At 42.7% G+C, this 26,933-nt stretch overlaps 1 protein-coding gene across 2 annotated transcripts in view; it reads left to right on the top strand.

Annotated features, from left to right (window-relative positions):
- The first annotated feature begins 4,631 nt into the window (after positions 1 to 4,631).
- The window catches only part of cpsf1 (cleavage and polyadenylation specific factor 1), a 162,773-nt gene continuing 140,471 nt past the window's right edge, over positions 4,632 to 26,933 (top strand). For both annotated transcript variants that reach the window (XM_043690937.2, XM_043690935.2), the window contains exons 1-6: positions 4,632 to 4,778; positions 10,683 to 10,837; positions 16,332 to 16,359; positions 23,716 to 23,849; positions 25,621 to 25,701; positions 26,500 to 26,651. In XM_043690937.2, the coding sequence (XP_043546872.1) occupies positions 10,694 to 10,837; positions 16,332 to 16,359; positions 23,716 to 23,849; positions 25,621 to 25,701; positions 26,500 to 26,651 (539 nt within the window). In that variant the 5' untranslated portion in view covers positions 4,632 to 4,778; positions 10,683 to 10,693. The remainder of the gene's footprint in view (positions 4,779 to 10,682; positions 10,838 to 16,331; positions 16,360 to 23,715; positions 23,850 to 25,620; positions 25,702 to 26,499; positions 26,652 to 26,933) is intronic.

The following is a 26,933-nucleotide window of genomic DNA, read 5'->3' as shown; positions in this document are numbered from 1 at the left end:
TTTCCCCTTCTAAGGTGTATGTCCACCTGGGAGAAACATTTAACACTATGTTCAAGCTCTCCAGGCACTCTTTATTAGTCTTCCCTGTTAATAGTACATCATCCAAATAAATAGCAACCTTAGGTAGCCCTTATAAAATGTTCTCCATGGTCCACTGGAAAACCTAAGTAGGGAAGATGTGTTGGGTAGGCTAGAGGTTATTAAGGTGGGCAAATCCCCAGGACTAGATGGGATCTATCCCAGGTTGCTGAGGGAGGCGAGAGAGCAAATACCTGGGGCCCTGAGAGATATCTTTGTGGCATCCTTAAATACAGGTGAGGTGCCGGAGGACTGGAGGGTTGCTCATGTTGTCCCCCTGTACAATAAGGGTAGTAGGGATACTCCAGGTAACTACAGACCAGTGAGCCTGACGTCGGTGGTGGGAAAGTTGCTGGAGAAGGTACTGAGGGTTAGGATCTATTTATATTTAGAAAAGAAAGGGCTTATCAGTGATAGGCAACATGGTTTTGTACAGGGAAGATCGTGCCTTACCAAAATAGAGTTCTTCGAGGAAGAGACCAAGTTGATAGATGAAGGAAAGGCTGTTGATGTCATATACATGGACTTTAGTAAGGCGTTTGATAAGGTTCCCCATGGTAGACTAATGGAGAAAGTGTGTGTGGGGTGTTCTAGCTAGGCGGATAAAGAACTGGTTGAGCAACAGGAGACAGAGAGTAATAGTTGAAGGGAGTTTCTCAAAATGAAGAAAGGTGACCAGTGGTGTTCCACAGGGGTCAGTGTTGGGGCCACTGTTTTTTGTAATATACATAAATGATCTGGAAGAGGGCACTTTTGGTATGATCAGCAAGTTTGCAGATGACACGAAGATTGGTGGAGTAGCAGAAAGCACAAAGGACTGTCAGAGAATACAGGAGGATTCTGGCACCTCAGCCTTGGTTGTAGATGATACAAATATCTCTGTTAGGGGCCCCGCAATTTTTTCATTAGCTTCCCACAATGTCCTGGTATACACTTGATTGAGATTTATATACCTTTATGCTTTTAAGACCTCCAGCACCTCGTACTCTGTAATGCTGACTGTTTCCAAGACATCAATATTTATTTCCCCAAGTTTCCTATCTTTCACATATTTCTATATGGTAAATACAGCTGCAAATTATTAGGTTAGAATCTCTCCCACCTCCTGTGGTTCCACACACAAACGACATTGCTGATCTTTAAGGGGCCCTATTCTCTACCTCGTTGCTCATTTGCCCTTAATGTATTAGTAGAGTCTCTTTGCATTATCCTTAACCTTATCTGCCAAGGCTTTTTCATACAGATTGTTCTGCTATAACACACGTAACATGAATTCGCTGTAACATGATTGATGAACTGTTTCTAAAGCATAAACTTTTAAAACATGTGTTGGCTGTAACATGATTATATTGCCAACATTTTAAGCACTGTTTCTAAAACATGATTTTTCTATAATATGGGGTTGCAGAAGAATGCAACCAAAATGTTATAGAAAAACTACCTACATCCCTTTTTTTGCCCTCCTGATTTCTCTCTGAAGAATGGTCCTACTCCTCTTCTAGAGATTCATTTAATCCTAGTTGTCTATACCTGACAGAAGCCTCCTTCAAATCCTTGTCCAGAACCTCAATATCTCTATTCAATATTGTTCCCTATTCCTGCCAGGCGAAAGTGAGGATTGCAGATGCTGGAGAACAGAGTCAAGATTAGAGTGGTCAGGCAGGCAGCATCAGAGGATCAGGAAAATCGACGTTTCGGGCATGAACCCTTCATCAGGAATGAAGGGCTCCTGCATGAAACATCGATTTTCCTGCTCCTCAGATGCTGCCTGACCTGCTGTGCTTTTTCATCACCACTCTAATTGTGACCTATTCCTACCAGCCTTGCCCTTCATTCTAACAGGAATATACAGAGGAACCTCGATGATCCAAATATCAATTAGCTGAATATCGGATTATCCGAAGGAGATCTCAAGGTCCCAATATAAACATTACATCAAAGAGCTGTTTCAACCCTGATCGCGTCTTTTGTTTACAGGTACAATGAATAAAAATGAACTTGGCTCACTGAAATGCTGCCAAGAACAGTCCTGGATAGTCCAGGCACCGTCCGCAAATGACTGATCACCCGCCCCCTCTCTCTGTCCTCACACATTTTCCCTGAGTTCTACACAGGGGTGATTCCTGAACCCCCCCCCCCCTGCTTCCCCAGATAATCTCTCCAACATTGTCCTGTACAGGGCAGAGGTGGAACCTGTCAAAAGGTTGCAGTAAAAGGTTGTGTGCAGTCTGCTATTTGGAGACTTTTCCAACAAAGCAACGGCAGTCTTACTGTTGGTGTACAGTCCGGCAACCCTGGCGGGGTGTGAGGGGGGGGGCAGGACGCGGACATGGGTTGGACGGTGGGTGGGGGTGAACGGGGGGTGGGCGGGGTTGGTCAGATGGGGCTTGGGGGCAGGGAAAACGGGGCTTGTGGGGTGGGGTGAGAGGGGCGGTTGGGGTTGGGCAGGAGGGGTAGATGGTGTTGGGCGGGAGGGGTGGACGGTGTTGGAGGAGCGCACAGGGTTGGGGGGCAGGGTGGGAGCTGACGTGGTTGGTGGGGGCGGACGGGGCTTGCTAGGGGGGTGGAGCTGGAGGGACGGACAGGGGCTTGCACAGTGTGCTACTGCCTTGTCTCTTGAATGGGGAGCAGGCTTCAAAGAAAACCTGCAAGCCCCAGAGGAAATTAATTAACTGAATAATCAATTATCCGAACGAAATAGTGTCCGCCCATCACGTTCGGATAATCGAGGTTTCTTTGTACTGTCTTTGGACTCTCGTTATCTCACTTTTTGAAAGCCTCCTATTTGCCAGTCATCCCTTTACCTGAGAACTGTCCATCCCAATCAACTTTTGAAAGTTCTTGTCTGATACCATCACAATTCTCCTTACTTCAAGGTGGAACTTTAACTTTTGAACAAGGCGTATCCTTTTTTATAAACGTTTTAAAACTGTTAGAATTATGATCATTGGTGCCACAGTGCTGCTCCACTAATATTTCAGTCACATGCCCTGCCTTATTTCCTAAGAGAATGTCAAGCAGAAAAACCACCACCTGAAAGTTCCCCTCCAAACCTGTCTCCCTGTCTATATCAATGGTGCTGAGGTGGAGATGGTTCGAGAGCTTTAAACTCCTATGAGTAAAGATCACTAAACAATCTGTCCTGAATCATCCACATTGACACTACAGTCAAGAAAGCTAAGGAAAGGCTAAAGAAATTTGGCATGTCACAATCACTCAACAATTTTTATAGATGCACCATAGAAAGCATTCGATCTGGATGCATCACATCTTGGTATAGAAACTGCTCTGCTCAAGACCACAGAAATTACAGAGAATTGTGAATAAGACCAGTCCATTACGTGAACTAGTCTTCCATCCATTGACACTGTCTATAGTTCCTGCTATCCTGAGAAAGCAGCCAACAAAACCAAAGACTTCTCCCACTCCAGTTTTAATCTCTTCCACTCTCTTCCGTCGGACAGAAGATATCAAAATCTGAAAACACGTACCAACAGAATCGTCTGAAGAACAGCTTCTTCCCTCTGTTATGAGGCTTTTGAATGAATCTATCATATATTAAAGTTGATCTTTCTCTGCACCTTCTGTGTAGATATAATACTATGCTCTGCATGCTGTTCTATTATGCTGATGTATTTATGTATGGTACGATTTACACTTTTCACTGTATCTCAATGCATGAAATGAAATGAAAGCCACTCATCTTCCTGGCTTGGAAGTCTGTTGCTATTCCTTCAATGTGGAGAAAGTGAGGACTGCAGATGCTGGGGATCAGAGGCGCGAGTGCAATGCTGGAAAAAGAATCTGAGGAGCAGGAGAATCGACATTTCAGGCATCAGCCCTTCATCAGGAATGTTGGAATAATGCTGCAATGATCTTAAAGTGTAAAACATGAAATAGCTACTTGCAGATTCTAATTGTATTCCTTTCCATAGTAATCAAGACAAGGGAGAATATTGGCAACTAAATATGGAACAAACTTCCTGCAAAGACAATTAATGTTGTATCTGTGAATTCCGTCAAAAGTGAGATGCTTACCTACCTAGCTAGAATTTGAATGATTGAGATAAACAGAAACAAAATGCTACCACTATGGAAAGTAATTAACCACTGTTAGATTGGGAAGACTTTTTAAATTAGTCACTCGTGGGACATGGGTATCACTGGTTGGCCAGCATTTATTGCTCATCCCTAGTTGAGAAAATTGTGGTGAGCTTGAACTACTGCAGTCCCTGTGCTGTAGGTAGACCCACAGGCTCTTTTCCCCTCAATATGGCTAGACCAACATTGAACATAGGCCCCTGAGGGAGAAGAGTCCTCAGCACGTGCCAAGGCCGTCACGTGGCCATGGGCCAGCCGCAGGTTTCGTTTAAAAAAGGCGCCAACCGCAAACCCCACGTGACCCTGCCACTGCACTGATCCACGTCCGCAATCCACGCCGTTTTTTTTAAAAAAAAGCAAAGATCGCGATATTTCGAGGTTGTGGTCTGATTGGCCGACGATCACGTTACTCGGAGATCACCATCGCGAGATTTCGACCGGCGCGACCCCTTCGTTGCCCGATGGTTAAATGGCGGCGGCGGTGGTTTGTGGAGTGGATGTTGTTATCGTGTTCTCGCTGTGTTCGGCCTCCGAGGTGCCGATATACTGAAGCCTTTTGTCTTATGTTTTGCTTCAAAAGAGCTGAGTGGGTTCCTGTGGTAAGCGAGTAAAGTTTTAGTCCGCTTGGGGAGGCTCAGTGGGCCACGGCAACCACTGGAGCCACGGGAGATGCCGGTGGCTGGTGCCTTCTTCTGGTGATGATGGGGGAGGGGACCTCTTAGCTGGATAAATCCGAGATTCCCGTCTAACCCAGAGTTACCCTGGGATCTGTGAGTGTCCTGTTTATCCTGCAGCTTTCATAAATATAGGGAAGCCCTCAGAAGTTCAATTTAACCAATCACGGCAGAGCAGTTTATGGACACCTTTAAACCCTGACTTTGACTGTCAATTTAGCGTGCTTGTAAATCCCGAGATCCCAAGTTTTATAACTTTTTTTTTAAATCAATCTGTTCAGAGGTATTGCGCACTTCTGCAGCATGTGGGACCTGAACCCGGGTCTCCTGGCCCAGAGGTAGGGACACTACCGTTGCCACACGTGCCCTAACCCCACATTAAATTGGAGAATTTATTAACCAGATGAATTTGGCAATGGGGGGGGGGGGAATCTACAGCTGTTTTGTTGTTTGATTTGCTAGAAATAACAAGTGTTATGCTGTACATGAGGCCATTCAACCCATCATTTGTTGCTTCAAATGAGCATTATTAGAACAAACAAGAAAGACAATTACAGCATAGGAACAGGTCCTTCTGCCCTCCAAGCCTGCACTGATCCAGATCCTCTATCTAAACCTGCCTATTTTCTAAAGATCTGAATCCCTTTGCTCATTGTCCATTCTTGTTTCTGTCTAAATACACCTTAAATGCTGCTATTTTGCCTGTCTCTACCACCTCGGCTGGCAATGTGTTTCAGGCCCCCACCACCCTCTGCGTAAATAACTTTCCACGCGTATCTCTCTTCAATCTTTCCCTTCTCACTTTGAACTGGTGACCCCTAGTAATTGAGTTCCGCACTCTGGGGGGAAAAGGCTTCTTGTTATTCACCCTGTCTATACCTCTCGTGATTTAGTAGACCTCAATCAGGTTCCCCCCTCAAACTCTGTCTTTCTAATGAAAATAATCCCAATCTATTTAACCTCTTTCTGGTGAACCTCCTCTGCACCGTTTCCAAAGCATCCACATCCTTTTGGTAATGTGGCGACCAGAACTGTATGCAGTATTCCAAATGCAGCTGAACCAAAGTCCTATACACTGTAGCGTGACCTGTCAATTCTTGTGCTCAATACACACTCCAATGAAGGAAAGCATGCTGTATGCCTCCTTGACTGACTTGCGTTGCCACCTTCAGGGAACAATAGACCCGAACACCCAGATTTCTGTTAATTTTCCCCAGGACTTTTCCATTCAGTATAGTTCACTGTGGAATTGTATCTTCCAAAATTCATCACCTCACATTTGCCTAGATTGAACTCCATCTGCATTTCTCTGCCCCGCTCTCCAGTCTAGCTATTACCAAGAGCCAATCTCCTGGATCCCCCCCATATTCTTTCTTTCTTCTGTCCAAATAATATTCAAAAGCTATATTGAATGTTTCAGTTAAGCTAGCCTCTCCCTTCTACAATGCATTACATACCCTAACCCCAAATGTTTTCCTCATGCTTGCTCCTTTGTACATCACTGAATCTATGCTCTCTGATCCTTGTTTTTACAAGCAAAAACAGTTTTTCCCTACCCGTGCTATCCAGCCTGCTGATGATCATGAAAATGATGTGCTAAGGGGTGGCACGGTGGCTCAGTGGTTAGCGTTGCTGCCTCACAGCACCAGTGTCCCAGGTTTGATTCCAGTCTCGGGCAACTGTCTGTGTGGAGTTTGCACGTTCTCACTGTGTCTGTGTGGGTTTCTGCCAGGTGCTCCGGTTTCCTCCCGCAGTCCAAAGATGTGCAGGTCAGGTGAATTAGCCATGCTAAATTGCCCATAGTGTTAGGTGCATTAGACAGAGGGAAATGGGTCTGGGTGAGTTACTCTTCGGAGGGTCGGTATGGAATGGTTGGGCCGAAGGGCCTGCTTCCACACTGTAAGGAATCTAATCTTAAAAAAAGGGAATCTAATCTAATCTACAAAAACCTATATCTGATCTCCTCTTAGCCCTTCCTCCAAAGAGAACCGTCCCAATATCTTTTGTCTGTCCACGTAACTGAAATCCCCAGGCTTGGTATCATTCTTGTAAATTACTTCTGCACACTATCCAATGTGTTCACATCTTCCTATAATGTGGTGCCCAGAATTGTACCCAATACTCCAGCTGAGATCTAACAAGTGTGTTGTACTTGTTCATGTCACCTTGTCTTGTACTCCTTGCCCCTATTAATAAAGCTAAGAACATTGCTTTATTAACTGCTTGCCACCCATGTCCTTCCAATTTCACTGATCTCTGTGCATATACACCCAGGTCGCTCAGCTCCTATGTGCCCTTTAATGCTTTTCAAGGTTTTCCCCTCTCATTTCTCTGCACTTATGCTCATATGCCACCTATCTGTACGTTCCGTGAACCAACATTCTTTTGAAATTCTACATTGTCCTCCTCTCAGTTTGTGTTTCTTGTGACATTGAACCACCAAGGCGGCATGGTGGCTCAGTGGTCAGCACTGATGCCTCAGCAGCAGAGACCCAGGTTCAATTCCAGCCTTGTGTGACTGTCTGTGGAGTTTGCACATTCTCCCTGCGTTGGTCTGTGTTTCCTCTGGGTGCTCCAGTTTCCTCTCACAATCTAAACTTGTGCATGTTTGGTGAATTGGCTCTGCTAACTTGCCCATAGTGTTCAGGGGTGTGTAGGTTAGGTACATTAGTCAGGGGTAAATATAGGGTAGGGGAAATGGGTCTGGGAGCATCATTCTTTGGTCTGTGTTGGGCCGAAAGGCTTGTTTCCACACTGTAGGGATTCTATGATCTGCACGCCCAGGTTGAGGTGATTGATATGCATTAGAAAAAGCAAGGTCCCGAGAGGAATCCACTAAAACCTACCACTAGTATGACAAAAATCCATTGCTCACTTGGTTTTGTTAGTGTTTTATTACTGTTTCTTTTATCCCATGACTTATAATTTTCCTGTCAGGTCTGTTGTGTAACACTGTATCAAACATCTTCTGGAAGTCCATATATATTCAGTGTCATCTTCAAGTTTTTCTCTTACCACCTTAGAAAATTAATCAAGCACAATTTTCTTTTCATAAATTTGTGCTGACTTTTCCTAATCAACCCATCTTTTTCAATGTGACTACTAATGCTATCTTGAAAAATTGTTTCTAGAAGCTTCCCCACTGGTCAGTAATTGCTGGGATTATCGTTCTAGCCTTTTTTAACGATGGTCGTAATGTTTGGAATTCTCCAGCCCGCTGGTATCTTCCGAGTCTAGGGATGATTAAAAGGTTATGATCAGCGCCCCTGCAATTTCCACTCTCGTCTCCTAAAGTCTCCTTGGATGCAGCTCATCTGGTGGTTTCTCAGCTTTTAAGTAAAAAGTTTATCCAATACTCTTTATTGATATGTTAGATGTGGGTGTTGCTGGCTGGACCAGCATTTATCGCAAGCCCCTAGTTTTCCTTGAGAAAGTGGTGATGAGTTGCTTTCTTGACTTAATGCGGTCCATGTGCATATCCATAATGCCTTCAGGAGGTAATTACAATGTTTTGACTTCCTCAGTGATATGTTTCTTTCTCTATCTCAGTGGTCTGGGTAGCATCTCCCTTTTTGGTAAAGACAGATGCAAAATATTCTGTTAATGCCTAAGCAATCCTCTCTGCCTCCAGGTGTAAGTCCCTTTTTTGATTTGTAATTGCCCATGTTCCTTTTCTTTAACCACTCTTATACTGTTTATATGCTGAAAGAAGACTTTGGAACATTCCTTTATGTTGGTTGCTAGTCTTTTCTCATAATTTCTTATTTTATTTTCATGACCTTTCTGAACCTTTATGTATTCCTCTTAGTTCAGAATTATGTTATCTAACTGACACCTCATAACCTTTCCTTCTTAATTTCTATCTTCTTTGTCATCCTGAGATTTCTGAATATATTTGTCCTATCTTTCTCATTTGAGAGGCTATATCATAGCTTGCCTTGAATCATCTCTCTGAGAGAGCCCACTGCTCAATTATAGTTTTTTCCAGGAATGTTTTGTTCCAGTCGATCATGTCAAGCTCTGTTCTTGCTGATTTGAAGTCTGCATTCTGCCAACTGATTTTTCTTGCTCTGGATGGAATAATGTCATTCTCCATCATCATTCATTCTGAACTTTATAATGTTCCCAACTGTCCCCTAATTGCCCCCCACTGCTACTTGATCCACTTGGCCCAGCTTATTTCCAAGGACTTGATACAACGTGATGTGATCTTTCTTGACCAATGTAGGAAACTTCTGAATGCAAACTTAGACCACTTGCTTCTTTTACTATGAGTACCCCAGTCTGTTGAAGACTGCATTTTAAATACTGTATCTGTGGGCATTAACTCCCTGTAGATTTGTTCCTCTACATCCTTCCCACTAGTAGGTGGTCTATAGTATTAAGACCTAGCAATGCAATTGTACCCTCTTTGTTCCTTATATTTCGGTAAATTGATTTGGCACAATGAACTGTGCAGCTTCAATGGACTTAAATGTCACCTTTTGTTGTTCTGTGATTTTATAATCTGCTAACCTTGCAAGTTCTGTGTTACTCTTTCAGTCTCTGCTGCTCTTGTCCTTCTAGATGGTAGCAGTAATGGAAGGTACTATCTACAGAACCTTTTCTGTAGTGCATCTTTTATATGTTGTTATTTAGGGGAACTGCTTTGTTATGGATGGAGTCAAGCTTTTTGAGTGTTATTGGAGCTGCAATTGTTCTTGCAAGTGAGGCATTTTCTGTCACAGTCCTAGCCTGTGCCTTGTGGGTGGTGAATAGACTTTGGGGAAGCAGGATGTGAATTATTTGTTCTCTGGTTCCAAATTTCTGACTTGCTCTTGTAGCCAAATGTTTATAGTCCACTTCAGTTTCTGATCAGTGGTAGTCCACAGGAAGTTGATAGTGGGATTATTGTTGCTAATACAATGGATGCCAGGGATGTTGGTTGGGTTTCCTTTTGTAGTCATTGCTTGGGGCCTGTGATTGAATTTTACTTGGCACTTGTCACCCCGTATCTAGGTCTTGCTGCATTTGGACATGTCCATGTTTGACTTGATGCCAGGAAACCTCATGGGGTTTGGAGTCAACATTGAGGTCACCCTAGGAATCTGCTCCTAACTGTATCAGCATCTCTGTCCTACCTTCAGGACAGACCCAGGTGATGGTGTTGTCTGGTATATTGTGTGTAAGGTGTGACTGAGTATGACTATTTCAGGTCCTTGCTTGACAAGTCTGTGCGACAGCTGTTCCATGTTTGCCACTAACTCCCCAGTTATTTGTAAGGAAGACTTTGCTGGGTTAACAGCGTTATATTTGCTGCTGCTATTTCTGATGCATTGGTCAATGCCAGATGGTATCCTTTGAGACTTGTCACAGGTTGATATAATTGAGTGGCTTACTAGACCATTTCAGTAAGTGGTTGAGAGTCAAATACATAGTTGTACTTGATTCCAGATTTTCAGCAGTGTAAGGTAAGGAATGCTGTCTTCCTTCCCCAAAGGACAGCAGTGAACCAGATGGGTTTTTCAGATGAACAATAATGCCTGTCGTCAGTCTTTTAACTCCAAATTCTGCTGTTTGCTATTGTGGAATTTGAATCTGATCCCCGGAGGATTGCCTGAATTACTAATTCAATGACAATAATATCATCTTCCTCAATCACTTAAAATTTTTTTGTTGAGAGTTTGACCTGGTCACTGGCTTCCATTGCTTCTTGCAGTTGTAACTTATAGGATCATTCAAGAGATTGTGGGATATTTACTCTCATTTTGTGCCATTCTATCAGTACTGCTTTTTCTCCATTTGTTTTCTTGATTTTAGAAAATGTAAGCAATGTGGCTTTCCTTACAGGAGTGGACAGAATGTATGCAGTGTATCGCCAAGCCCACCCCCCAACAGGGATTGAGTTTGCTATCTACTGCAGTTTCTTTTCAAACACTGAGCGAAATCTTGTGGTGGCTGGAACATCGCAGCTGCAGGTTTACAGGTTGATCCATGATGCAGAGGTGAGTTTTAATGGGAATTTAAGATATTGATCACCTGGAACTTTGTAACTACAGTTGCCTTAAAAAAAACCTAGAAGCACAAGAGGGGCGGGAGTCGGGCATTCAACTATATCTGTCCTGCCATTTCACTAGATCATGGATGGCCTTCTCCCATGTTGCTATTTTCCCACACTATCCTTTTATCCCTTAAGATTACTTACATCAAGACATCTGTTGATCTCTGTTTAGAAAATTCTCAAATGATATTTCTCTACCCTTGCAGGCTGTAGAAACTCCAATCGTTCACTGCCCACTGGTGGGGAAAAAAATCCTTCTTGTTGTAGTCTTGAAGATTTAACCCTTTTGTCTGAGACTGTCCCCACTGATCTAGTCTCCAACCACGGCAAACATCCTTCCTAGTCGCTTAAGAATTTTACAAGTTTTAATAACATCACCTCTTATTCTTCTAAACTGTAAAGAATACAGGCTTAGTCTCCCTTAATCTCTGCTTATAGGTTAACACGGTTAAGTATAGGGACAGTGAAGCAAGTTGAGTACAATGGGACCTTGATCAGATGGAATTTAATTTAGATAATTGAGGGGTGTTGCATTTTGGTAGGGCAAATGAGGGCAGGACTTGTACACTTAATGGTAGGGTCTTGGGGAGTGTTGCTGAACAAAGAGACCTTGAAGGTGGAGTCACAGGTAGGCAGGGTAATGAAGAAGATATTTGGTACACTTGTGTTTATTTGTCAGTGCATTGAGTATAGGAATTAGGTCATGTTGCAGCTGTACAGGACATTGGTTAGGCTGCTTTTGGAATACTGCATTCAATTCTGGTATCCCTGCTAGAGGAAAGATATTGTTAAACTTGAAAGGGTTCAGAAAAGATTGATGAGGATGTTGCTGCTGTTTGAAGGCTTGAGCTATAGGGAGAGGCTGGACAGACTGGGGCTATTTTCCCTGGAGGCTGAGGGGTGACCTTGTAGAGGTTTATAAAATTGAGAGGCATGCATAAAGTGAATAGTAAAGTCTTTTTCCCCAGGGCAGGGGCGTCCTAAATAGAGGGCATAGGTTTAAGGTGAGAGGGAAAGTTTAAAGTGGACCTGAGGGGCAGCTTTTTTTTTACATGGGATGGTGTGTGTATGGAATGAGCTGCCAGGGAAAGTGTTGGAAGCTGGTACAATTACAACATTTAAAAGGCATCTGGATAGGTACATGAATAGGAAAAGTTTTGAGGGATATGTGCCAAATCCTGGCAAATGGGACTAAATTAATTTAAGATATCTGGTAGGCATGGACGAATTGTAACAGAGTCCAAAACATCCTGTTTGACACCATCCATCACTTTACTGATGATCGTGAGTAGATTGGTGTGGTTTAATTGGCTGCATTTGATTTGTCCTGCTCTTTGTGTTCAGAACATAGCTGGGCAATTTTCCACATTGAATAGATGCAGGCACCTCATGTTATAGCTGTATTGGAACAGGTTGACTAGTGATGCAACGAGATTAGAGCACTAATTTTCAGTACACTTGCCAGAATATTCTCAGGACTCGTAAGTTTTGTAATATTCAATGCCTCCAACTCCTCCTCGATATCACATGGGGTGAATTGAATTGACTGAACACTGGCATCTAAAACGTGAAATGCCGGCGACCTCTGAATTCTGCCAAAACGATTTATGCACCTGGCACTCCTGGCTGAAGATTGTTGCAAATGCTTTAGCCTCCTGTGCTGATATACTGGCCTCTGCCATCATTGAAGATTGGGTTATTTGTAGACCCTTACAATCCTTTGAATTGCTTAATTGTTCATCACCATTCATGACTGGGTGTGGCAGGACTGCAGAGATTAGATTTTTTTAAACTAAACATTACACAGTTTACAAAACAGTTAACATTAGCAGCTGTATACAGAGAAACAGCAGTTTTATAAGGGAGTGAAGCAGCAAAGCCAGGCCCCAAACCCTACCATTCAACTAGTTTCAGAAAATGAGGACAAACCTCAAATCCCACTTTCCATCATCACAAGACCGTATTAAACACATAAAAGACAGTCCAGAAAATACAGATTCCCCCCGCCACCTGTCCCTATGGCTTCTCTAAGGCAGCCCACCTCTGCGCCCCTTCTGGATCTTGGTCTGCCCCATGCCCTTCCAGTTGTTGGTCTGCCCTGACTGATTGTCTGACCACCTCTAGAACAGCCTGTCCTGCGCCGCCCCCCCCTCAAAAAAAAACCCAGAATGACAGCAGTCAGGATGGTCTGTCACCTTCCAGCTTCCTAACTGCCCTTTGCACCTTCTGGCCAGCTCTAGACAGCCCGCCCCGGTATCTGCCTGGGCTGACAGCGCTGAGGATGGCCGACCTGCATTCTAGCTCTGTCTTCCCTTACATACCATTTGGCTCTCACGCACCCTGATGCACCATCTGGCCTTTGGTATGCCCTGACGCACCTTCTGGCCACCTCCTGGACAGCCCGTCCACTTCCCTGGGACGACAGCACCCAGGGAAGCCCACAAGCCTTCCAGATCTCAGACTGCCCCTATGCACCTTCTGGCTCTCGGTTGCTCTGACACGCCTTCTGACTGCCTCTAGCACAGCCTGTCCCGATCAGCCCTTCTTGGGACGACAACGCTCAGAACGGCCTACCCATCCTCCAGCTCTCTGGGTGACAGCTTTCAGGACGAGCTATGAGCTCCCAACTCACAACAAGGCCTGCTAGACCCAGGGACACAACACAGTGCAGGTGATAGCACCAACATATAACAAGACAGTCAATTACCAACAAAGAGTCCTTTCTAGTATGTAGAGCCCATTACAATTAACAGTTCTCTTCAAAATGTTAAGTCCATTCCCTAGAACAGAGTCCACTCCAGTATAAAAAGTGCCTTCTCAGAAATAGAGTCCACTCCAAACTGCAGAGTCCATTGCTAAAAACAGAGTCCACAATAGAGGGCAGAGTCCACTCCTGAAGGCAGCAAATGCACACCCCATGGCATCTAGGTGTTCAGTCTTCATAGAGGGCTGGCCCATCCATAGAGAACCAGGCCCACTCATAGGAACTCAGTACATTGTAAAGGTGCAATTAACTCAGGGGTTTGGTCTACTCCTGAACCCCAGGATGCAGCAAGTGCTCACCTCACAGCACACACAGGTAGTCAGTGTCTAACAAGGCCTAGTCCTAGGGCCAGGCCAGAGATTAGATTTAGTCTGTTGGTCATGGGATCATTCTCAGCTGTGTCTATCACTTGCTGCATCACTGTTAGGCATGCATTTAGTCTTGTTCTTGCAGCTTTGTTAGGTATGTTTAAGAAACAGGAACAGGGGTTGGCTGTTTGGCCCCTTGAGCCTGCTCCATCATTCAGCTGCTTATCTGACATTCCTCACGCCCATTTCCTGCCTTTACTCTGTAATCCTTGATCTATCTATCTCAACTTAAACTTGTAAAAGGACTCTGCCCCTACAACTCTCTGTGGAAAGGAGAAATTCTTCCTCCCTTCCGTCTTAAATTGGCACCCCTTTTTTCTAGACTTTCCCATGAAGGGCACCATCCTGTCTGGATTTAAAATATCAAGTTCCTGATGAATACTGTGTTTCATTGAGATCACTCTTCTAAACTCTAGTGAGTAGAGTAATAACCTGTTCTACCTTTGCTAATAAGGCAGTCCCTATACCAGGGATCATCCTAGTAAGCCTTCTCTGAACTGCCTCCAATGAAATAGGGACCAAAACTGCTCAGGGATGTGGTCTCACCAGCACCTTTTACAGTTGTACCAAGACTAACACCCTTGAAATAAGAACCAAAGTTTCCTAATGCTTCCTGATCATCTGCACTTGTGTGCTAGCTTTCTGTTTCATGCAGAAAGGCCCTCCAATCCCTTTGTATTGCAGCTTCCTGTAGTTCTTCTCTTTTTGAAAAAAGTTGTCCTACCAGCCCTTTCTTGCAGTCTTCATTGAAACTCGGTAGATCTATCCAGTTTCAATGAAGACTGCAGGCAAGTGGGCTACTTGGCCCATTGAGTCCACACCAACCCTCCAAAGACTGTCCAACCCAGACCCACCTCACTACCCAACCCTATAAACTTATTTCTCCTGGCTAACTCACCTACCCTGTACATCCCTGGACACAATGGGCAATTTAGCATGGCAGGTCCACCTAATCTGCACATCTTTGGACAATGGGAGGAAACTGGACCATCCAGAGAAAACCCATGCATGGATAACGTGCAGACTCCACACAGACAGTCGCCTGAGGGTGGAATCGAATCTATGCCCCTAGTGCTGTGAGGCAGCAGTGCTAACCACTGAGCCCCTCTGCCACAGATTGGGGCATATGCAAGCCCTTGAGGTTGCAGATTGGTTTGGAGTTTGATTCTCCTGCTGTTCATGGCAAACAGTGACTCTTGGATGCCCAGTCTTGAGTTGCTAGATCTGTTCAAAATTTATCCCATTTAGCATGTTGATAGTGCCACACAACACGATGTAAAGTATTATCGTAGATGAAGGTGGGACTTTGTCTCCATATAGACTCTGTGGTGGTCACTCTCTTTTACTGCTATTGTCCAGTGTAGATGCATCTGCAGCAGGTGGATTGGTGAGGATGAGTTCAAGTCTGCTTTTCCTCCTTGTTGGTTCCCTCACCACCTGCTGCAATAGTCATGTAGTTTAAGACTCGATTAGTAGTGCTGCTATCAAATCACTTGATGGGCATTGGACATTCCTCACCCAGACTGCATTCACCATCTGTGCTATCCTCTGTGTTTCTCTATGTTGAATAACATTCAGAGGCAGATCTGATTCATCAACTGAGGGAAGAAAGTTTCTGGTAATCAGCAGGAGGTTTCTTTGCCTGTGTTTGACTTGATGCTGTGAGACTTCACCGTGTCCGGAATCTATGTTGAGGACTCCCAGGGTAGCATCCTTCTGTTTATACCACTGCTGTCACCTCTTGGTTCTGTCCTGCTGGAGCCCACTTCAGTCAAGAGTCAGCCACATTGTTTTGGGTCTCAAGTTACACGTAGAGTAAGGTTAGATAAGGATGGTAGATATCTTGCCATAAAGGGCATTAGTTAACCATTGCTGTGTGATCAAATGCTGCTTATAGCTTTGCTACTGACAGCTTCCATCACTTAGGCGAATGCAAATGGCCAGGGTGGATTTGTCTTATTTTGTGTAAGGGATGTAACAGGGAAATTTTATACATTGTTGGATAGATGCCACTGTAGATGTATTGGAATGTCTAGACCGAATTTTTGATACTTAGAGTGGGATGGTTTTATGGAGATAGAAATTATGACTTGGAGCCATGGCTGTTTTCTCCCACTGAATATCAAACTCAAACTGCCCCTATTTAAGTAGTAAGTAATTGATTGGAAACATTAACTGTTATTCTCTTTCTGTACATGTTTCCATACCTGTTGATTTCCAGTATTTTTGGTTTGGTAACCTTTTCTTTTTGCATATATTCCTTCTGATTTGCCGATTAATACTGTTTCTTTCTTTTATACTTGCAGAGCTCTGTGAAAGGAGATAAGTCTTCAGGTACTGCTGAACTTTTTTTATACAGATAGTTAACTGGTGCTAGTTATTCGGCACTTCTGAAAATAAGTTGTTCCAGAAAACAGTTGGCAGACTTGTACCAGCCCTGGCTCAATGAGTAGCGCTCCTGCCTGTGAGTCAAAGATTGTGGATTCTGAATACACTCCAAAGATTTGATTAACAAATCCAGACTGAGCTAGATCTAATACTGACAGAGCACTGCACTATTAATTGAAGCGTTTAACTGAATTCCTGAGCTCATAGGAGTTCCTATGTTCAATATAGAAAGAAAAGTAAGAGAGTTCTTGTGACCTGGCTAATATTTCTTCATCAAAGAAAATAAACGGTTATTTGCTTGTACACCACTTGAATCTTTTTAAGAGATGCCTTGCCAAGACTTTTCTTTTTTCCTTGCATAGGTGATGCATTTTGTAAGGTCAAGTACAGGTGGGAATTATACAGAATGGCAGAACCCTTCAGAGAATTGATATGCAGAGGGATCTGGGTGTGCAGGTCCACAAATCACTGAAGGTGGCGACGTGGAGAAATAAGATAGTTAACAAGGCCAGTGGCATGCTCCCCTTCTTTGGAAAGGGGCCTTGAGTAATAAGGCTATGCAAGCCATGCTGCAGCTTTATGGAACTTTAGTTAGGCCACACTTGGAATAGTGCGTACAGTTCTGCTCACTATACTACCAGAAGAATGTAGATGCTTTGAGAAGATACAGAAAAGGTTTGCCAAGATGTTGCCTGGTATGGAGGATTTTAGCTATAAACAAAAACTGGATTAACTGGATTTGATTTCACTGGAATGCAGGAGGTTGAGAGGAGACCTGCTCGAAGTTTATTGTGAATGGCATGGATAGAGTGGAAAGTTTTTTTTTGAGGTTTTTCCCAGATGGATTGGTCAATTACTAAGGGTCACAGGTGTGAGGGGGGAGGTTTTAAGAAATGTGCGAGGCAGGTTTTTTCCCACAAAGGCTGCTGAGAGCCTGGAACGTGCTGCTAGAGGTGGTGCTGGAGGTAGACACAATAGCAACATTCAAGAAACAACTAGATGAATATATTAATAGGAACAGGATAGATGGATACAGATTCTGTAAGTGAAGACAGTGTTAATATGGAAGGGCAAAATGTGGCAACGGAGGCCTGGAGGGCCGAAGGGCTTGATCCTGTGCCGTATTGTTCGTCGTTATTAATAATCAGGACAAAAGTAAGAATTTCAAATTTTAAACAATCATAACCATATGAACTGTTATGAGCCATTTGGGAAAGTGTGCTGATTCTCAAGTCCCACTACTGCTGGTGTATCCATAGAAGATAGTGTTCCAATCAAAACAAAGTTCCTGATTTCCCTGTCTGTTGGAATTGAAGAAGTGAAAATTTTGACAAGGTTTATGTAGTCAGAATAAAAATAAGTTTTTGTTAATAAAACCATAAGTAACCAGCTATGAGATACCAGCTTATGGATCTACTAGTTAAAACTCTAACCCCTTATTAAAGCCCCTCTGTTTCTGCTGGTGTCTTAAATCATGAAAACTGATACACAGTACCTGTTCGGTTCCTTTCCAGTTTCTTTGTTTCCAGTTTCCAGTTCCATTACTATTCCAACCTCGTTTTTCAGCAGTCCAATGTCAACATTTGGCTCTCTTACCTGTCATATACCTAAAAGTACCTCCTGCAGTCTTTTATATTTTGAGCTAGCTTACCCTCAGATTTCAACTTCTCTGACACCCCCCAACCCACTACTGCATTTTCTTCAGTTATCCACTGCAAGGTTTTAAATCTGGCTTCCCACTAATCTTCACGTTGTATGCTTTTGCTTATATGCTGCCCCTGATTTCTTTTGTTCACGGTTACATCATCCTCCCCTGTTATGTCTCCTGAATTACCCTCAAGCTCCTTCCATTCCTGCTGCACCATCTTCTCTGCTGGGATTCCAGTCAGCTCTGGTCAACACCTCTCTCATGTCTTTGTTGTTACTTTCACTGAGTTGTAACACCGTTGTATCTGATTCCAGCTTCTCCCCCTTAAACTGCAACGTGAGTTCTATCATATTGTGGTCACTGCCCCTTAGGGATTCTTTCACTTTTAGCTCCCTTATGAGTTCTGTCTCATTACACATCACCAAATCGAGAATTGCCTGTTCTCTAGTTGGCTCTACCAGCAGCTGCTCTAAAAAGAAATCTTGTAGATATTCTACAAATTTAATTTCTTGATCTGCTACTAACCTGATTTTCCTAGTCCCTCATGATTATTGCAAGAATACCTTTCTTGCATGCCTTTTTGATCTCCTGATTTATTTTTTTTTGCTCTACACCCCGACTACTGTTGGAAGGATCGTAGATAACTTTCTGCAGGGTCTTTTTCCCTTTGTGGTTCCTCAACTCTACCCACGTAGATTCTATGCCTTCTGACTCAATACCGTTTCTTGCTATTGATTTAATTTTATTTCTTACTAACAAGGTTATCCCCCACCTGCCCACTGTCTGTCTGTCCTCTTGTTAAGCCACCTATCCTTGGCTCTTTAGTTCCTAGCCCTGATCTCCTTGCAGCCATGTCTCTGAGATACAACATTGTACCTGACAATTTCAGTCTGTGCTATAAGCTCATCTATCTTATTTCATATACTGTGTGTATTTGAGTACAACACCCTTAAACCTGTGTTGACTGCTCCCCTCCTCCTAGTGGTCGCCTTATCTGCTGTGCCTGTTAGATTCCTGATCTTTTCTATACTCTCTGTTGTGTTACTTATTCTGGAAACTTTAATCATCTCTGCTGAGGCCTTCCCTACAAACACCTGAACTTTTTTCCATAGTTTTCAATGCATCTGAAACCTGCACTGTTTAGTTAAAAGAAGACAGGGAGACAGCAGGTAGGAAACTAGAGGCCAGTTAGGCCTAACTTGGGTTGTTGGTATGATTTTGAATCTATTATCCAGGATGACATTGCGGAGTACTTGGAAGTGGATGGTAAAATAGGGCTTAGTCAGCACCGCTTTGCTAATGGGAGGTCATGTCTGACAGATCTGTTAGAATTCTTTGAGGTAACACGTAAGTTAGACAAAGGAGAGCTCGTAGACATGATCTGTTTGAATTTCCAGAAGGTCTTTGACAAGGTGCCACAAAAGAGTATGCTAAATGAGGTAAGAGCCAGTGGTCTTAGGTCAAAGTGCTGGCATGGATAGACAATTGGCTGACTAATGGAAAGCAGAGAGTAGGAAGAAAGGGATCTTTTTCAGGAGGGCAACTGGTGACTAATGGCGTTCTGCAGAGGTCATTGTTCAGAACACAACTATTCACACTATGCATTAACAATCTGGATGAAAGAATTGGGGGGGCATTGTTGCTAAATTTATAGATGACTCAAAGACAGATGTAGGGCAGGTGGTTGTGGATGTGGGGAGGCTGTAGAAAGACTTGGACAGGCTAAGAGAATGGGCAAAGAACTGGCAGATGGAAACATTGTGGAAAAGTGAGTTAGGGACTTTGGATGGAAGAATAGAGGTGTAGGTTATTTTCTAAATGGGGATATTTGAAGCACAAGGTGACTTGGGAATCCTAATTCAGAATTCTAAGGTTAACCAGCAGGTTCATTTATTCTTGATTAATAAGGCGATCAAGGGTTGTGGGGAGAAGTCAGGAGAATGGGGCTGAGAAACATATCAGCCATGATTAAATGACAAGGCAGACTGAATGGGCTAAATGGCCTAATTCTGCCCCTATGCCTTACAGTCTACGCTCACACAGACAAAAAAAAAATTGGCTTTAGGGGTGGAGTGTATGAAAGATAAGGAACGCGCAATACAGTTGTACCAGCCTACAGGGTTGTCTGAGAGCCTTTTGCTTGTTCTTCAGTCTCCTTCCTCCATGTTCTTTTCACTTTGCCACAGGACGCACAGGCTGATTGATTTTTTTTTTCTTATTACTGATTTAAAGACAACAGTTTATAGCAGCTGGTGGGAGAAAAGATTGGCTTTCTTCAGATATTTTTACAGCCTTCTAGCAAGCTGAAGGCTGCTTGATGAATTGTCCATACCTACAAGCTGTTCACTAACTCCGAGCCAGTCAGAGCAGTTGCTAGGCTGATGATATTTGCATGCATCACTGGTCATAATTACACAAACCAAGTAGCTACTTGTTGCTGGTCAAATCAGACTCTGCACAAACCCCAATGCTGTGCAATTGTACATTTTCCCCCAATGTTTGAGTAAAACATTTGTGTAAGCATCATACACAGTAAGTTCCATAAGTTTGTTTTCAACAGTATAGCAATACCTCCTACAGTCCCTACTTTCAAAACAGTCCTTTTTGCCCATTTTTAGTTCTAAATCAAAACTACAGAAAACAAAGACAGGTCACTACTACCATAATCTCTTGGGCAACTAGGGATGGACAGTAAATATTGGCCCAGCCTGCAACACTCAGATCCTTTGAATTTAAAAATACAAGGTATTTACTGCTGGAGAAAAGAGCGCTGATTGGTTGGAAATTCAACTCTAATTAATTAAATGGCTTCTCTGGTCTGTTTGTGGGCTCTTGGCACCCACTTTGCATACATTACAATAGTGACTGTACTTCCAAAGTATTGTATTGCCTATGAGGTTAATTGAGTTAACCTACAATTACGTTAGGTATCATAGAAATCCAAATTCTTTCACCTTCTTTTCCTGAAGATTTAAAATCTGCTCTGTATTGTCTTCTTAATATGAGCTGATGACAGCTATTTGTTTCTAGGTGTTGACTGCTATATGAAGAGAGGGCATGGGGGGGCGGGGAGAGAGCTGAGTATGGTGGTCATCACCAAAGAGAAGGTGCTCGAAAAACTCAATATCCTGAAGATGGATAAATCACCTGGACCAGATGGACTACACTGCAGAGTTCTAAGGGAGATAACTAAAGAGATAATGGAGGCAGTTAGTGGTGATGTTTCAGGGATCTCTAGAATCAGGAAGGGTTTCCGAGGACTGTAAAATCGGTAACTTTAAAAAGGGAGTAAGGCAAAAGACAGAAAATTACAGACTCGTTAGCCTAACCTTGGTTGTAGATAAGATCCTGGAATCCATTGTGTAGGATGAGATTTCTGAATACGTGGAAGTGTATGGTAAAATAGGGCATGGTCAGCATAGTTTCATCAAGATGAGGTCATGTCTGACAAATCTGCTAGAATTCTTTGAGGAAGTAAGGAGCAGGTTAGACCAAGGAGAGCCAATGGATGTTATCTACCTGGACTTCAAAAAGGCCTTTGACAAGGTGCTGCATAGTAGACTACTGATAAGATAAGAGTGCATGGTGTTTGAGGCTTGGCTGTCTGGCAGAAAGCAGAGAGTGGGGATAAAAGGATCCTTGTCAAAATGGCAGCCAGTGTCCAGTGACAAGGCTGTGTTGGGACCATAACTTTTCACTTTATACATTAACAATCTAGATGAAGGAACTGAGGGCATTCTGGCTTACTTTGCAGACAATACATAAATAGGTAGAGGGACCGGTAGCATTGGGGAGGCAGGAAGGCTGCAGAAGGATTTGAACAGGTTGGGAGAGTGAGCAAAGAAGTGGCAGATGGAGTACAATGTGGGAAAGTGTGAGGTCATGCGCTTTGCTAGTTAGAATAGAGACATGGACTATGTTCTAAATGGGGAGAAAATTCATATGTCTGAAGTGCAAAGAAATTTGAGAGTTCTAGTCTAGGATTCTCTCAAGGTAAACTTGCAGGTTGAGTCATTCGTTAGAAAGGCAAATATAACCATGGCATTTATTTTGAGAGGACTTGAATATAAAAGCAGGGATATACTGAGGTTCTATAACTCTCTGGTCAGACCATATTTGGGCTATAATGCATAGTTTTGGGCCCCATATCTCAGGACAGATGTATTGACCCTGGTGTGAATTCAGACGAGGTTCACGAGAATGGTCTCGGGAGTGAAAAGCTCAATATATGAGAAACGTTTGAGGACTCTGGATCTGTACTTGATGGAGTTTAGAAGGATTGGGAGGGGGGGGGGTGGAATCTAATTGAAAATTACAGAATACTGAATGGCCTGGACAGAGTAGATCTTGGGAATATGTTTGGAGAATTGATTGGAGAGACGAGGACCTGAGGGCACAGCCTTAGAGTAAGGGGCGACCTTTAAAACTGAGATAAGGAGAAACTTCTTCAACCAGGGTGGTGAATTAATGGAATTCATTGCCCCAGTGGGCTGTGAAGGCCAGGTCACTGAGTATATTTAAGACTGAGATAGATAGATAGGTTCTTGAGGATCGAGGGTTAAGGGGAGAAAGCAGGAGAATGTGGTTGAGAAACCTCAGCCATGATTGAATGGTGGAGCAGACTCGATGGGCTGAATGGCCTAATTTTTGCTCCATTGTCTTATGGTCTTATCAATACAGAGGAATCTCGATTATCCGAAGGATGCGGACGGGAAGTATTTCGTTTGTTTAATTGATCCGGATAATCAAACACAGGATAACATAGTTAGCCAAGCATTGAGACCATGCAATCTTGCTGGATAGTCCTACATTCTAATATTTGAATGCCAGATAATCGAAATTCCTCTGTGTTGGAGTAAATTGTATGTTCTGAAATTTTTCTTGAGTATCCTGTGTAGCTTTTTTATGTCACTTATGTCATCTGGGAAAGGTGAGACTAGTTTAGCAGAGGATTTTCTCTGCCTTCCTGAGAAATTCAAACAAAAAGGTGTTTGAACATGTAGCAGATATATGATGTAGGACTATTTAGAAATATTAGAGGGCAACTTGAGATGGATTAGCTAGCTTCTGACATAATTTAGGTAGATATAATTTTAGTAAAAGAGGTAAAAGTGAGCTCGTTAGTGATTGTAAGCACAGTGATTCCTGTTTGGGGGAGGGGAGGGGAAGAACAACTCTGGATAGAAAAAAAATGCCTGTGAGACTTAACTGTGCTACATCCTTAATGCTGGCACCTCATTTAGACATGAGCATTACCTCATGCCAGCTTAAAGATGGGTGATGCTGGACTCCAAGACGTGCCATCAGTATTGACTGAAGCAGTCTTGGTGGGTGACTGGTGGAATGGCATGAGACACCTATGGGAAGAGAAAAAGCCTTTGTTCTTAATGGCTGCTATCATCCAAATCCCTGTTGATCTTCAATTTGACGAAGTTGATGTTCTTAAGCTTTTTACATTGCCCTAGTTTGACTTTCCAACTCACTGGCAACGTTAAAAATGTTCATGTGAATTGTCAGAAATTTGATGAAGATAGTTCTGTGGACTTTGCCTGCGAATAGTTAAACCATGCACTGAGGGGTGCATATTTCATCTTCAATTGGTATGAAAAATTATCAAAGGGATTATACTTTTTTGATGAATGTCTCTTGTGTAGAGGTTAAAGGTCGGAAAGAAAAGCTGGAGCAGATGGCATCTTTTTCACTGTTTGGAAATGTCATGTCCATAGCTAGTGTCCAGCTTGCAGGCTCCAAGCGGGATGCACTTCTCCTCAGCTTCAAGGATGCCAAGGTAAGCCGACATGTCGACATGTTCATATAGTGTGTATGTGTGTTGTTCTTCTATTCCAAAAGAAATGGGTATGGTCTAATAATTCAGGCCATTCCAGTTCATTAGGAAGTGCTATTTTTCTTATGCAATCAGTTGAAATTTTGAAGACAGGGATTGGTGAGTTTTGTTGAGTAAGTGTATTTTGAAGTAATCAGTTGGGTGAATGGAGATGATGTATAAATTAGCCATGATCAAATGGAATAGTGAAATATACTCCAGTGTTACAACATGGGGCAAACCCTCCTGCTTAATTTGAAACCAGCAACACAAATGAGATTTATCCAGTTCAGTAATCTGTAAAAATTCGAGTTGCCAAGAACTATGTAAAGTAAAAATGAACAACTTTATTTCTTAAAGTATAGGGCGGCATGGTGGCACAGTGGTTAGCACTGCTGCCTCACAGCGCCAGAGACCCGGGTTCAATTCCCGCCTCAGGCGACTGACTGTGTGGAGTTTGCACATTCTCCCCGTGTCTGCGTGGGTTTCCTCCGGGTGCTCCGGTTTCCTCCCACAGTCCAAAGATGTGCGGGTCAGGTGAATTGGCCATGCTAAATTGCCCATAGTGTTAGGTTAAAGGGGTAAATGTAGGGGTATGGGTGGGTTGCGCTTCGGCGGGTCGGTGTGGACTTGTTGGGCCGAAGGGCCTGTTTCCACACTGTAAGTAATCTTAAAAAAAATAACGGAGAATAATTAACTAACAACTATTTATAATTCCTTCCTCTAACCTATCTTTTACCTTCCCTTCTATAATACTAGTCTGATAAAACTCTCAATTAAGATTTACAGAAAAATCCAAATTTTAAAACCAGTCAGCGGTCGAATCTTCTCTTTATCATCTTTGTAGATTGGCTCTCCATGTCAGTGTTGAGGTTTTTCTCTGTTCAAACTCCTTCTCGAGACGGGTGCCTCTAAGTTCTGACTAGCAGTTTGTAGCTGTTGCTCTGGTGGCAGTTCTCCTAACTGTTCAATTTTACCTGGTCTTATACCCCCAAAGCATCGGATTGTGTCTTTGGTTTTTAAGATTGTCAATATATTCAATTCAAATTTGATTGGAATTTGATGTTTTTTGGGGTATAATTTAAACTGAATGGTCTAATTCGAATCTGTTTTGTCATTTCCAGGCAACTAGCTACCCCAGTGGCTAGAGCACATGTTACATTGTGTCTTATTGAAAACACTTGGTGCTGTCACTGCTAGCTTTACTCTTACAAGTATAGTACACCCACATCTTCATAACACTAGGGAATGAATAAATTCCTCCTGTTCCTTTGACATTCCTCATACTCCAGTACTTCGTAATGGAGACTTTTCAGTCCTTATCTTTTTTTTCTTATTCATTGCTTGGTAATTTTACAATATCCAGAGTGGAGGGTAGAGAAAGGCCATTCTCTCATAAGCATATATTTTCTAAATGGAAAACCAGTTAATGAAATAGCTTGAACCATTTGTAACAATTTGTTTGGATTTAGGCTTTATGTCGGGTACCTAAAAATCCAAGTTATGTATGAATGGAGTCAATTTGAAATTACATTCTGGTCCCCTTTGTGCCCAGAGCCGCACAGTGGTTGCTACACCTTCCAAAAATACGTGCTCTTGAAAGTTAATATATTCTTCAGATCACAGTGCCGAATGATGTGCAGATGGTTTTGTCTTCCTCAATACTTAAAGATGCTCTGGTGCTGCAGGGTTTGAATTTTTTTTTTTAAACCACGTGTCTTTTCTTTGTTTTAAGCTGTCTGTGGTTGAATATGACCCAGGAACCCATGACCTGAAAACCCTCTCACTGCATTACTTTGAGGAACCTGAACTGAAGGTAGGATCTCAGTTATGAGAGTATCCAAATGTTTGATATGTGTGTTTGTGACACAGCAGATTGAGATCTTTAGTCCTTTAACCCCATTGTGTTTTCGTTGTAGATTGTAATGACTTCCTTTCCTCTTTTTGATTTGGAAAGTAAAGTGGCTATGTTTCTTGTACCATTAAAGGTTTTGGGAGATATTTTTGAAATCAAGGGCTAGTAGTTAGGCAAGCAGGAAGAGGAAGGACTGAGCATGGAATAGAACTCCACAACTCTTCCACTTCTGGAAGTGGAGGAGGGAATAGTTCCATTTTGATTTCAGTACTTGAATGCCAATAAGCAGAGGATTAGCATGCAAAACCTAACTGAGGCATTTAAATTATTAAAAAGTGAGGTTAGATAATATTTATTTTCTTGGGAGATCTAGACAAGGGGTCATCACATCATTGATCTAGCAGTTCAGGATGATGTCAGAAAGTGTTTCTTGTCAGATTAGTGGAAATTTGGAACTCCTTCTTCTCCTCTCACAGCTGTTGAGTTTGGAAGTCAATTGGAACTTTTGCAACTAGGGTTAATGGATATTTAATATAGAAGTGGACTATTTGGGCCCAGCTAACCTATGCTTTTACTTATACTTTGCAGAAGCTTCCTCCCAGCCAACTAAATGTATTTCTTTTGTATATCTTTTTATTGATGTTATTTGACTCAACCACTGCTTTTTTTAAACTTTCTGCGTAAAGAAGATTCCTCTGACTTTTCTGTTGAATTTCTAAAATAACTTTCATTATTTTCTGCTTCTTTCTCGACCGACAGGATGGTTTTGTGCAAAATGTTCACATTCCTCTGGTTCGCGTGGACCCGGATGGACGCTGTGCAGTGATGCTGATCTATGGAACACAGCTAGTAGTCCTGCCTTTCCGAAGGGACACCTTAAGTGATGAACAAGATGGAGTAATGGGGGAAGGGTAAGTTATAATTGAAAGAGGAAATAAGTGTACTTATGCATATTTAAAGTTCTTCTGTCAATTTTTGTTTGTTTCTTCTTTGTCTTGTTCGTATTGTCATGGAGGCATTGACATCTTGTCTGTGGGGGTTTTAACTAATACTTTTCCATGAAAGTCAGATCCAAGTGGCAGTTTTTAACTTTATCAATTCTTGAGGATGTATAATCACTTCCAAACCATGCATTACTCATGGTACTTGTTGTGGTGAGCCACTGTCTTTACAAATGGGTTTGAGTTTGACTC

Source organism: Chiloscyllium plagiosum, unplaced genomic scaffold (assembly GCF_037043375.1).
Source record: "Chiloscyllium plagiosum isolate Xiang-an unplaced genomic scaffold, Cpla_swu_hap1 HiC_scaffold_5, whole genome shotgun sequence".
Classification (NCBI taxonomy): domain Eukaryota; kingdom Metazoa; phylum Chordata; class Chondrichthyes; order Orectolobiformes; family Hemiscylliidae; genus Chiloscyllium; species Chiloscyllium plagiosum.
The sequence above is the reverse complement of the archived record's forward strand: the minus strand, read 5'-3'. Positions and strand labels throughout refer to the sequence as shown.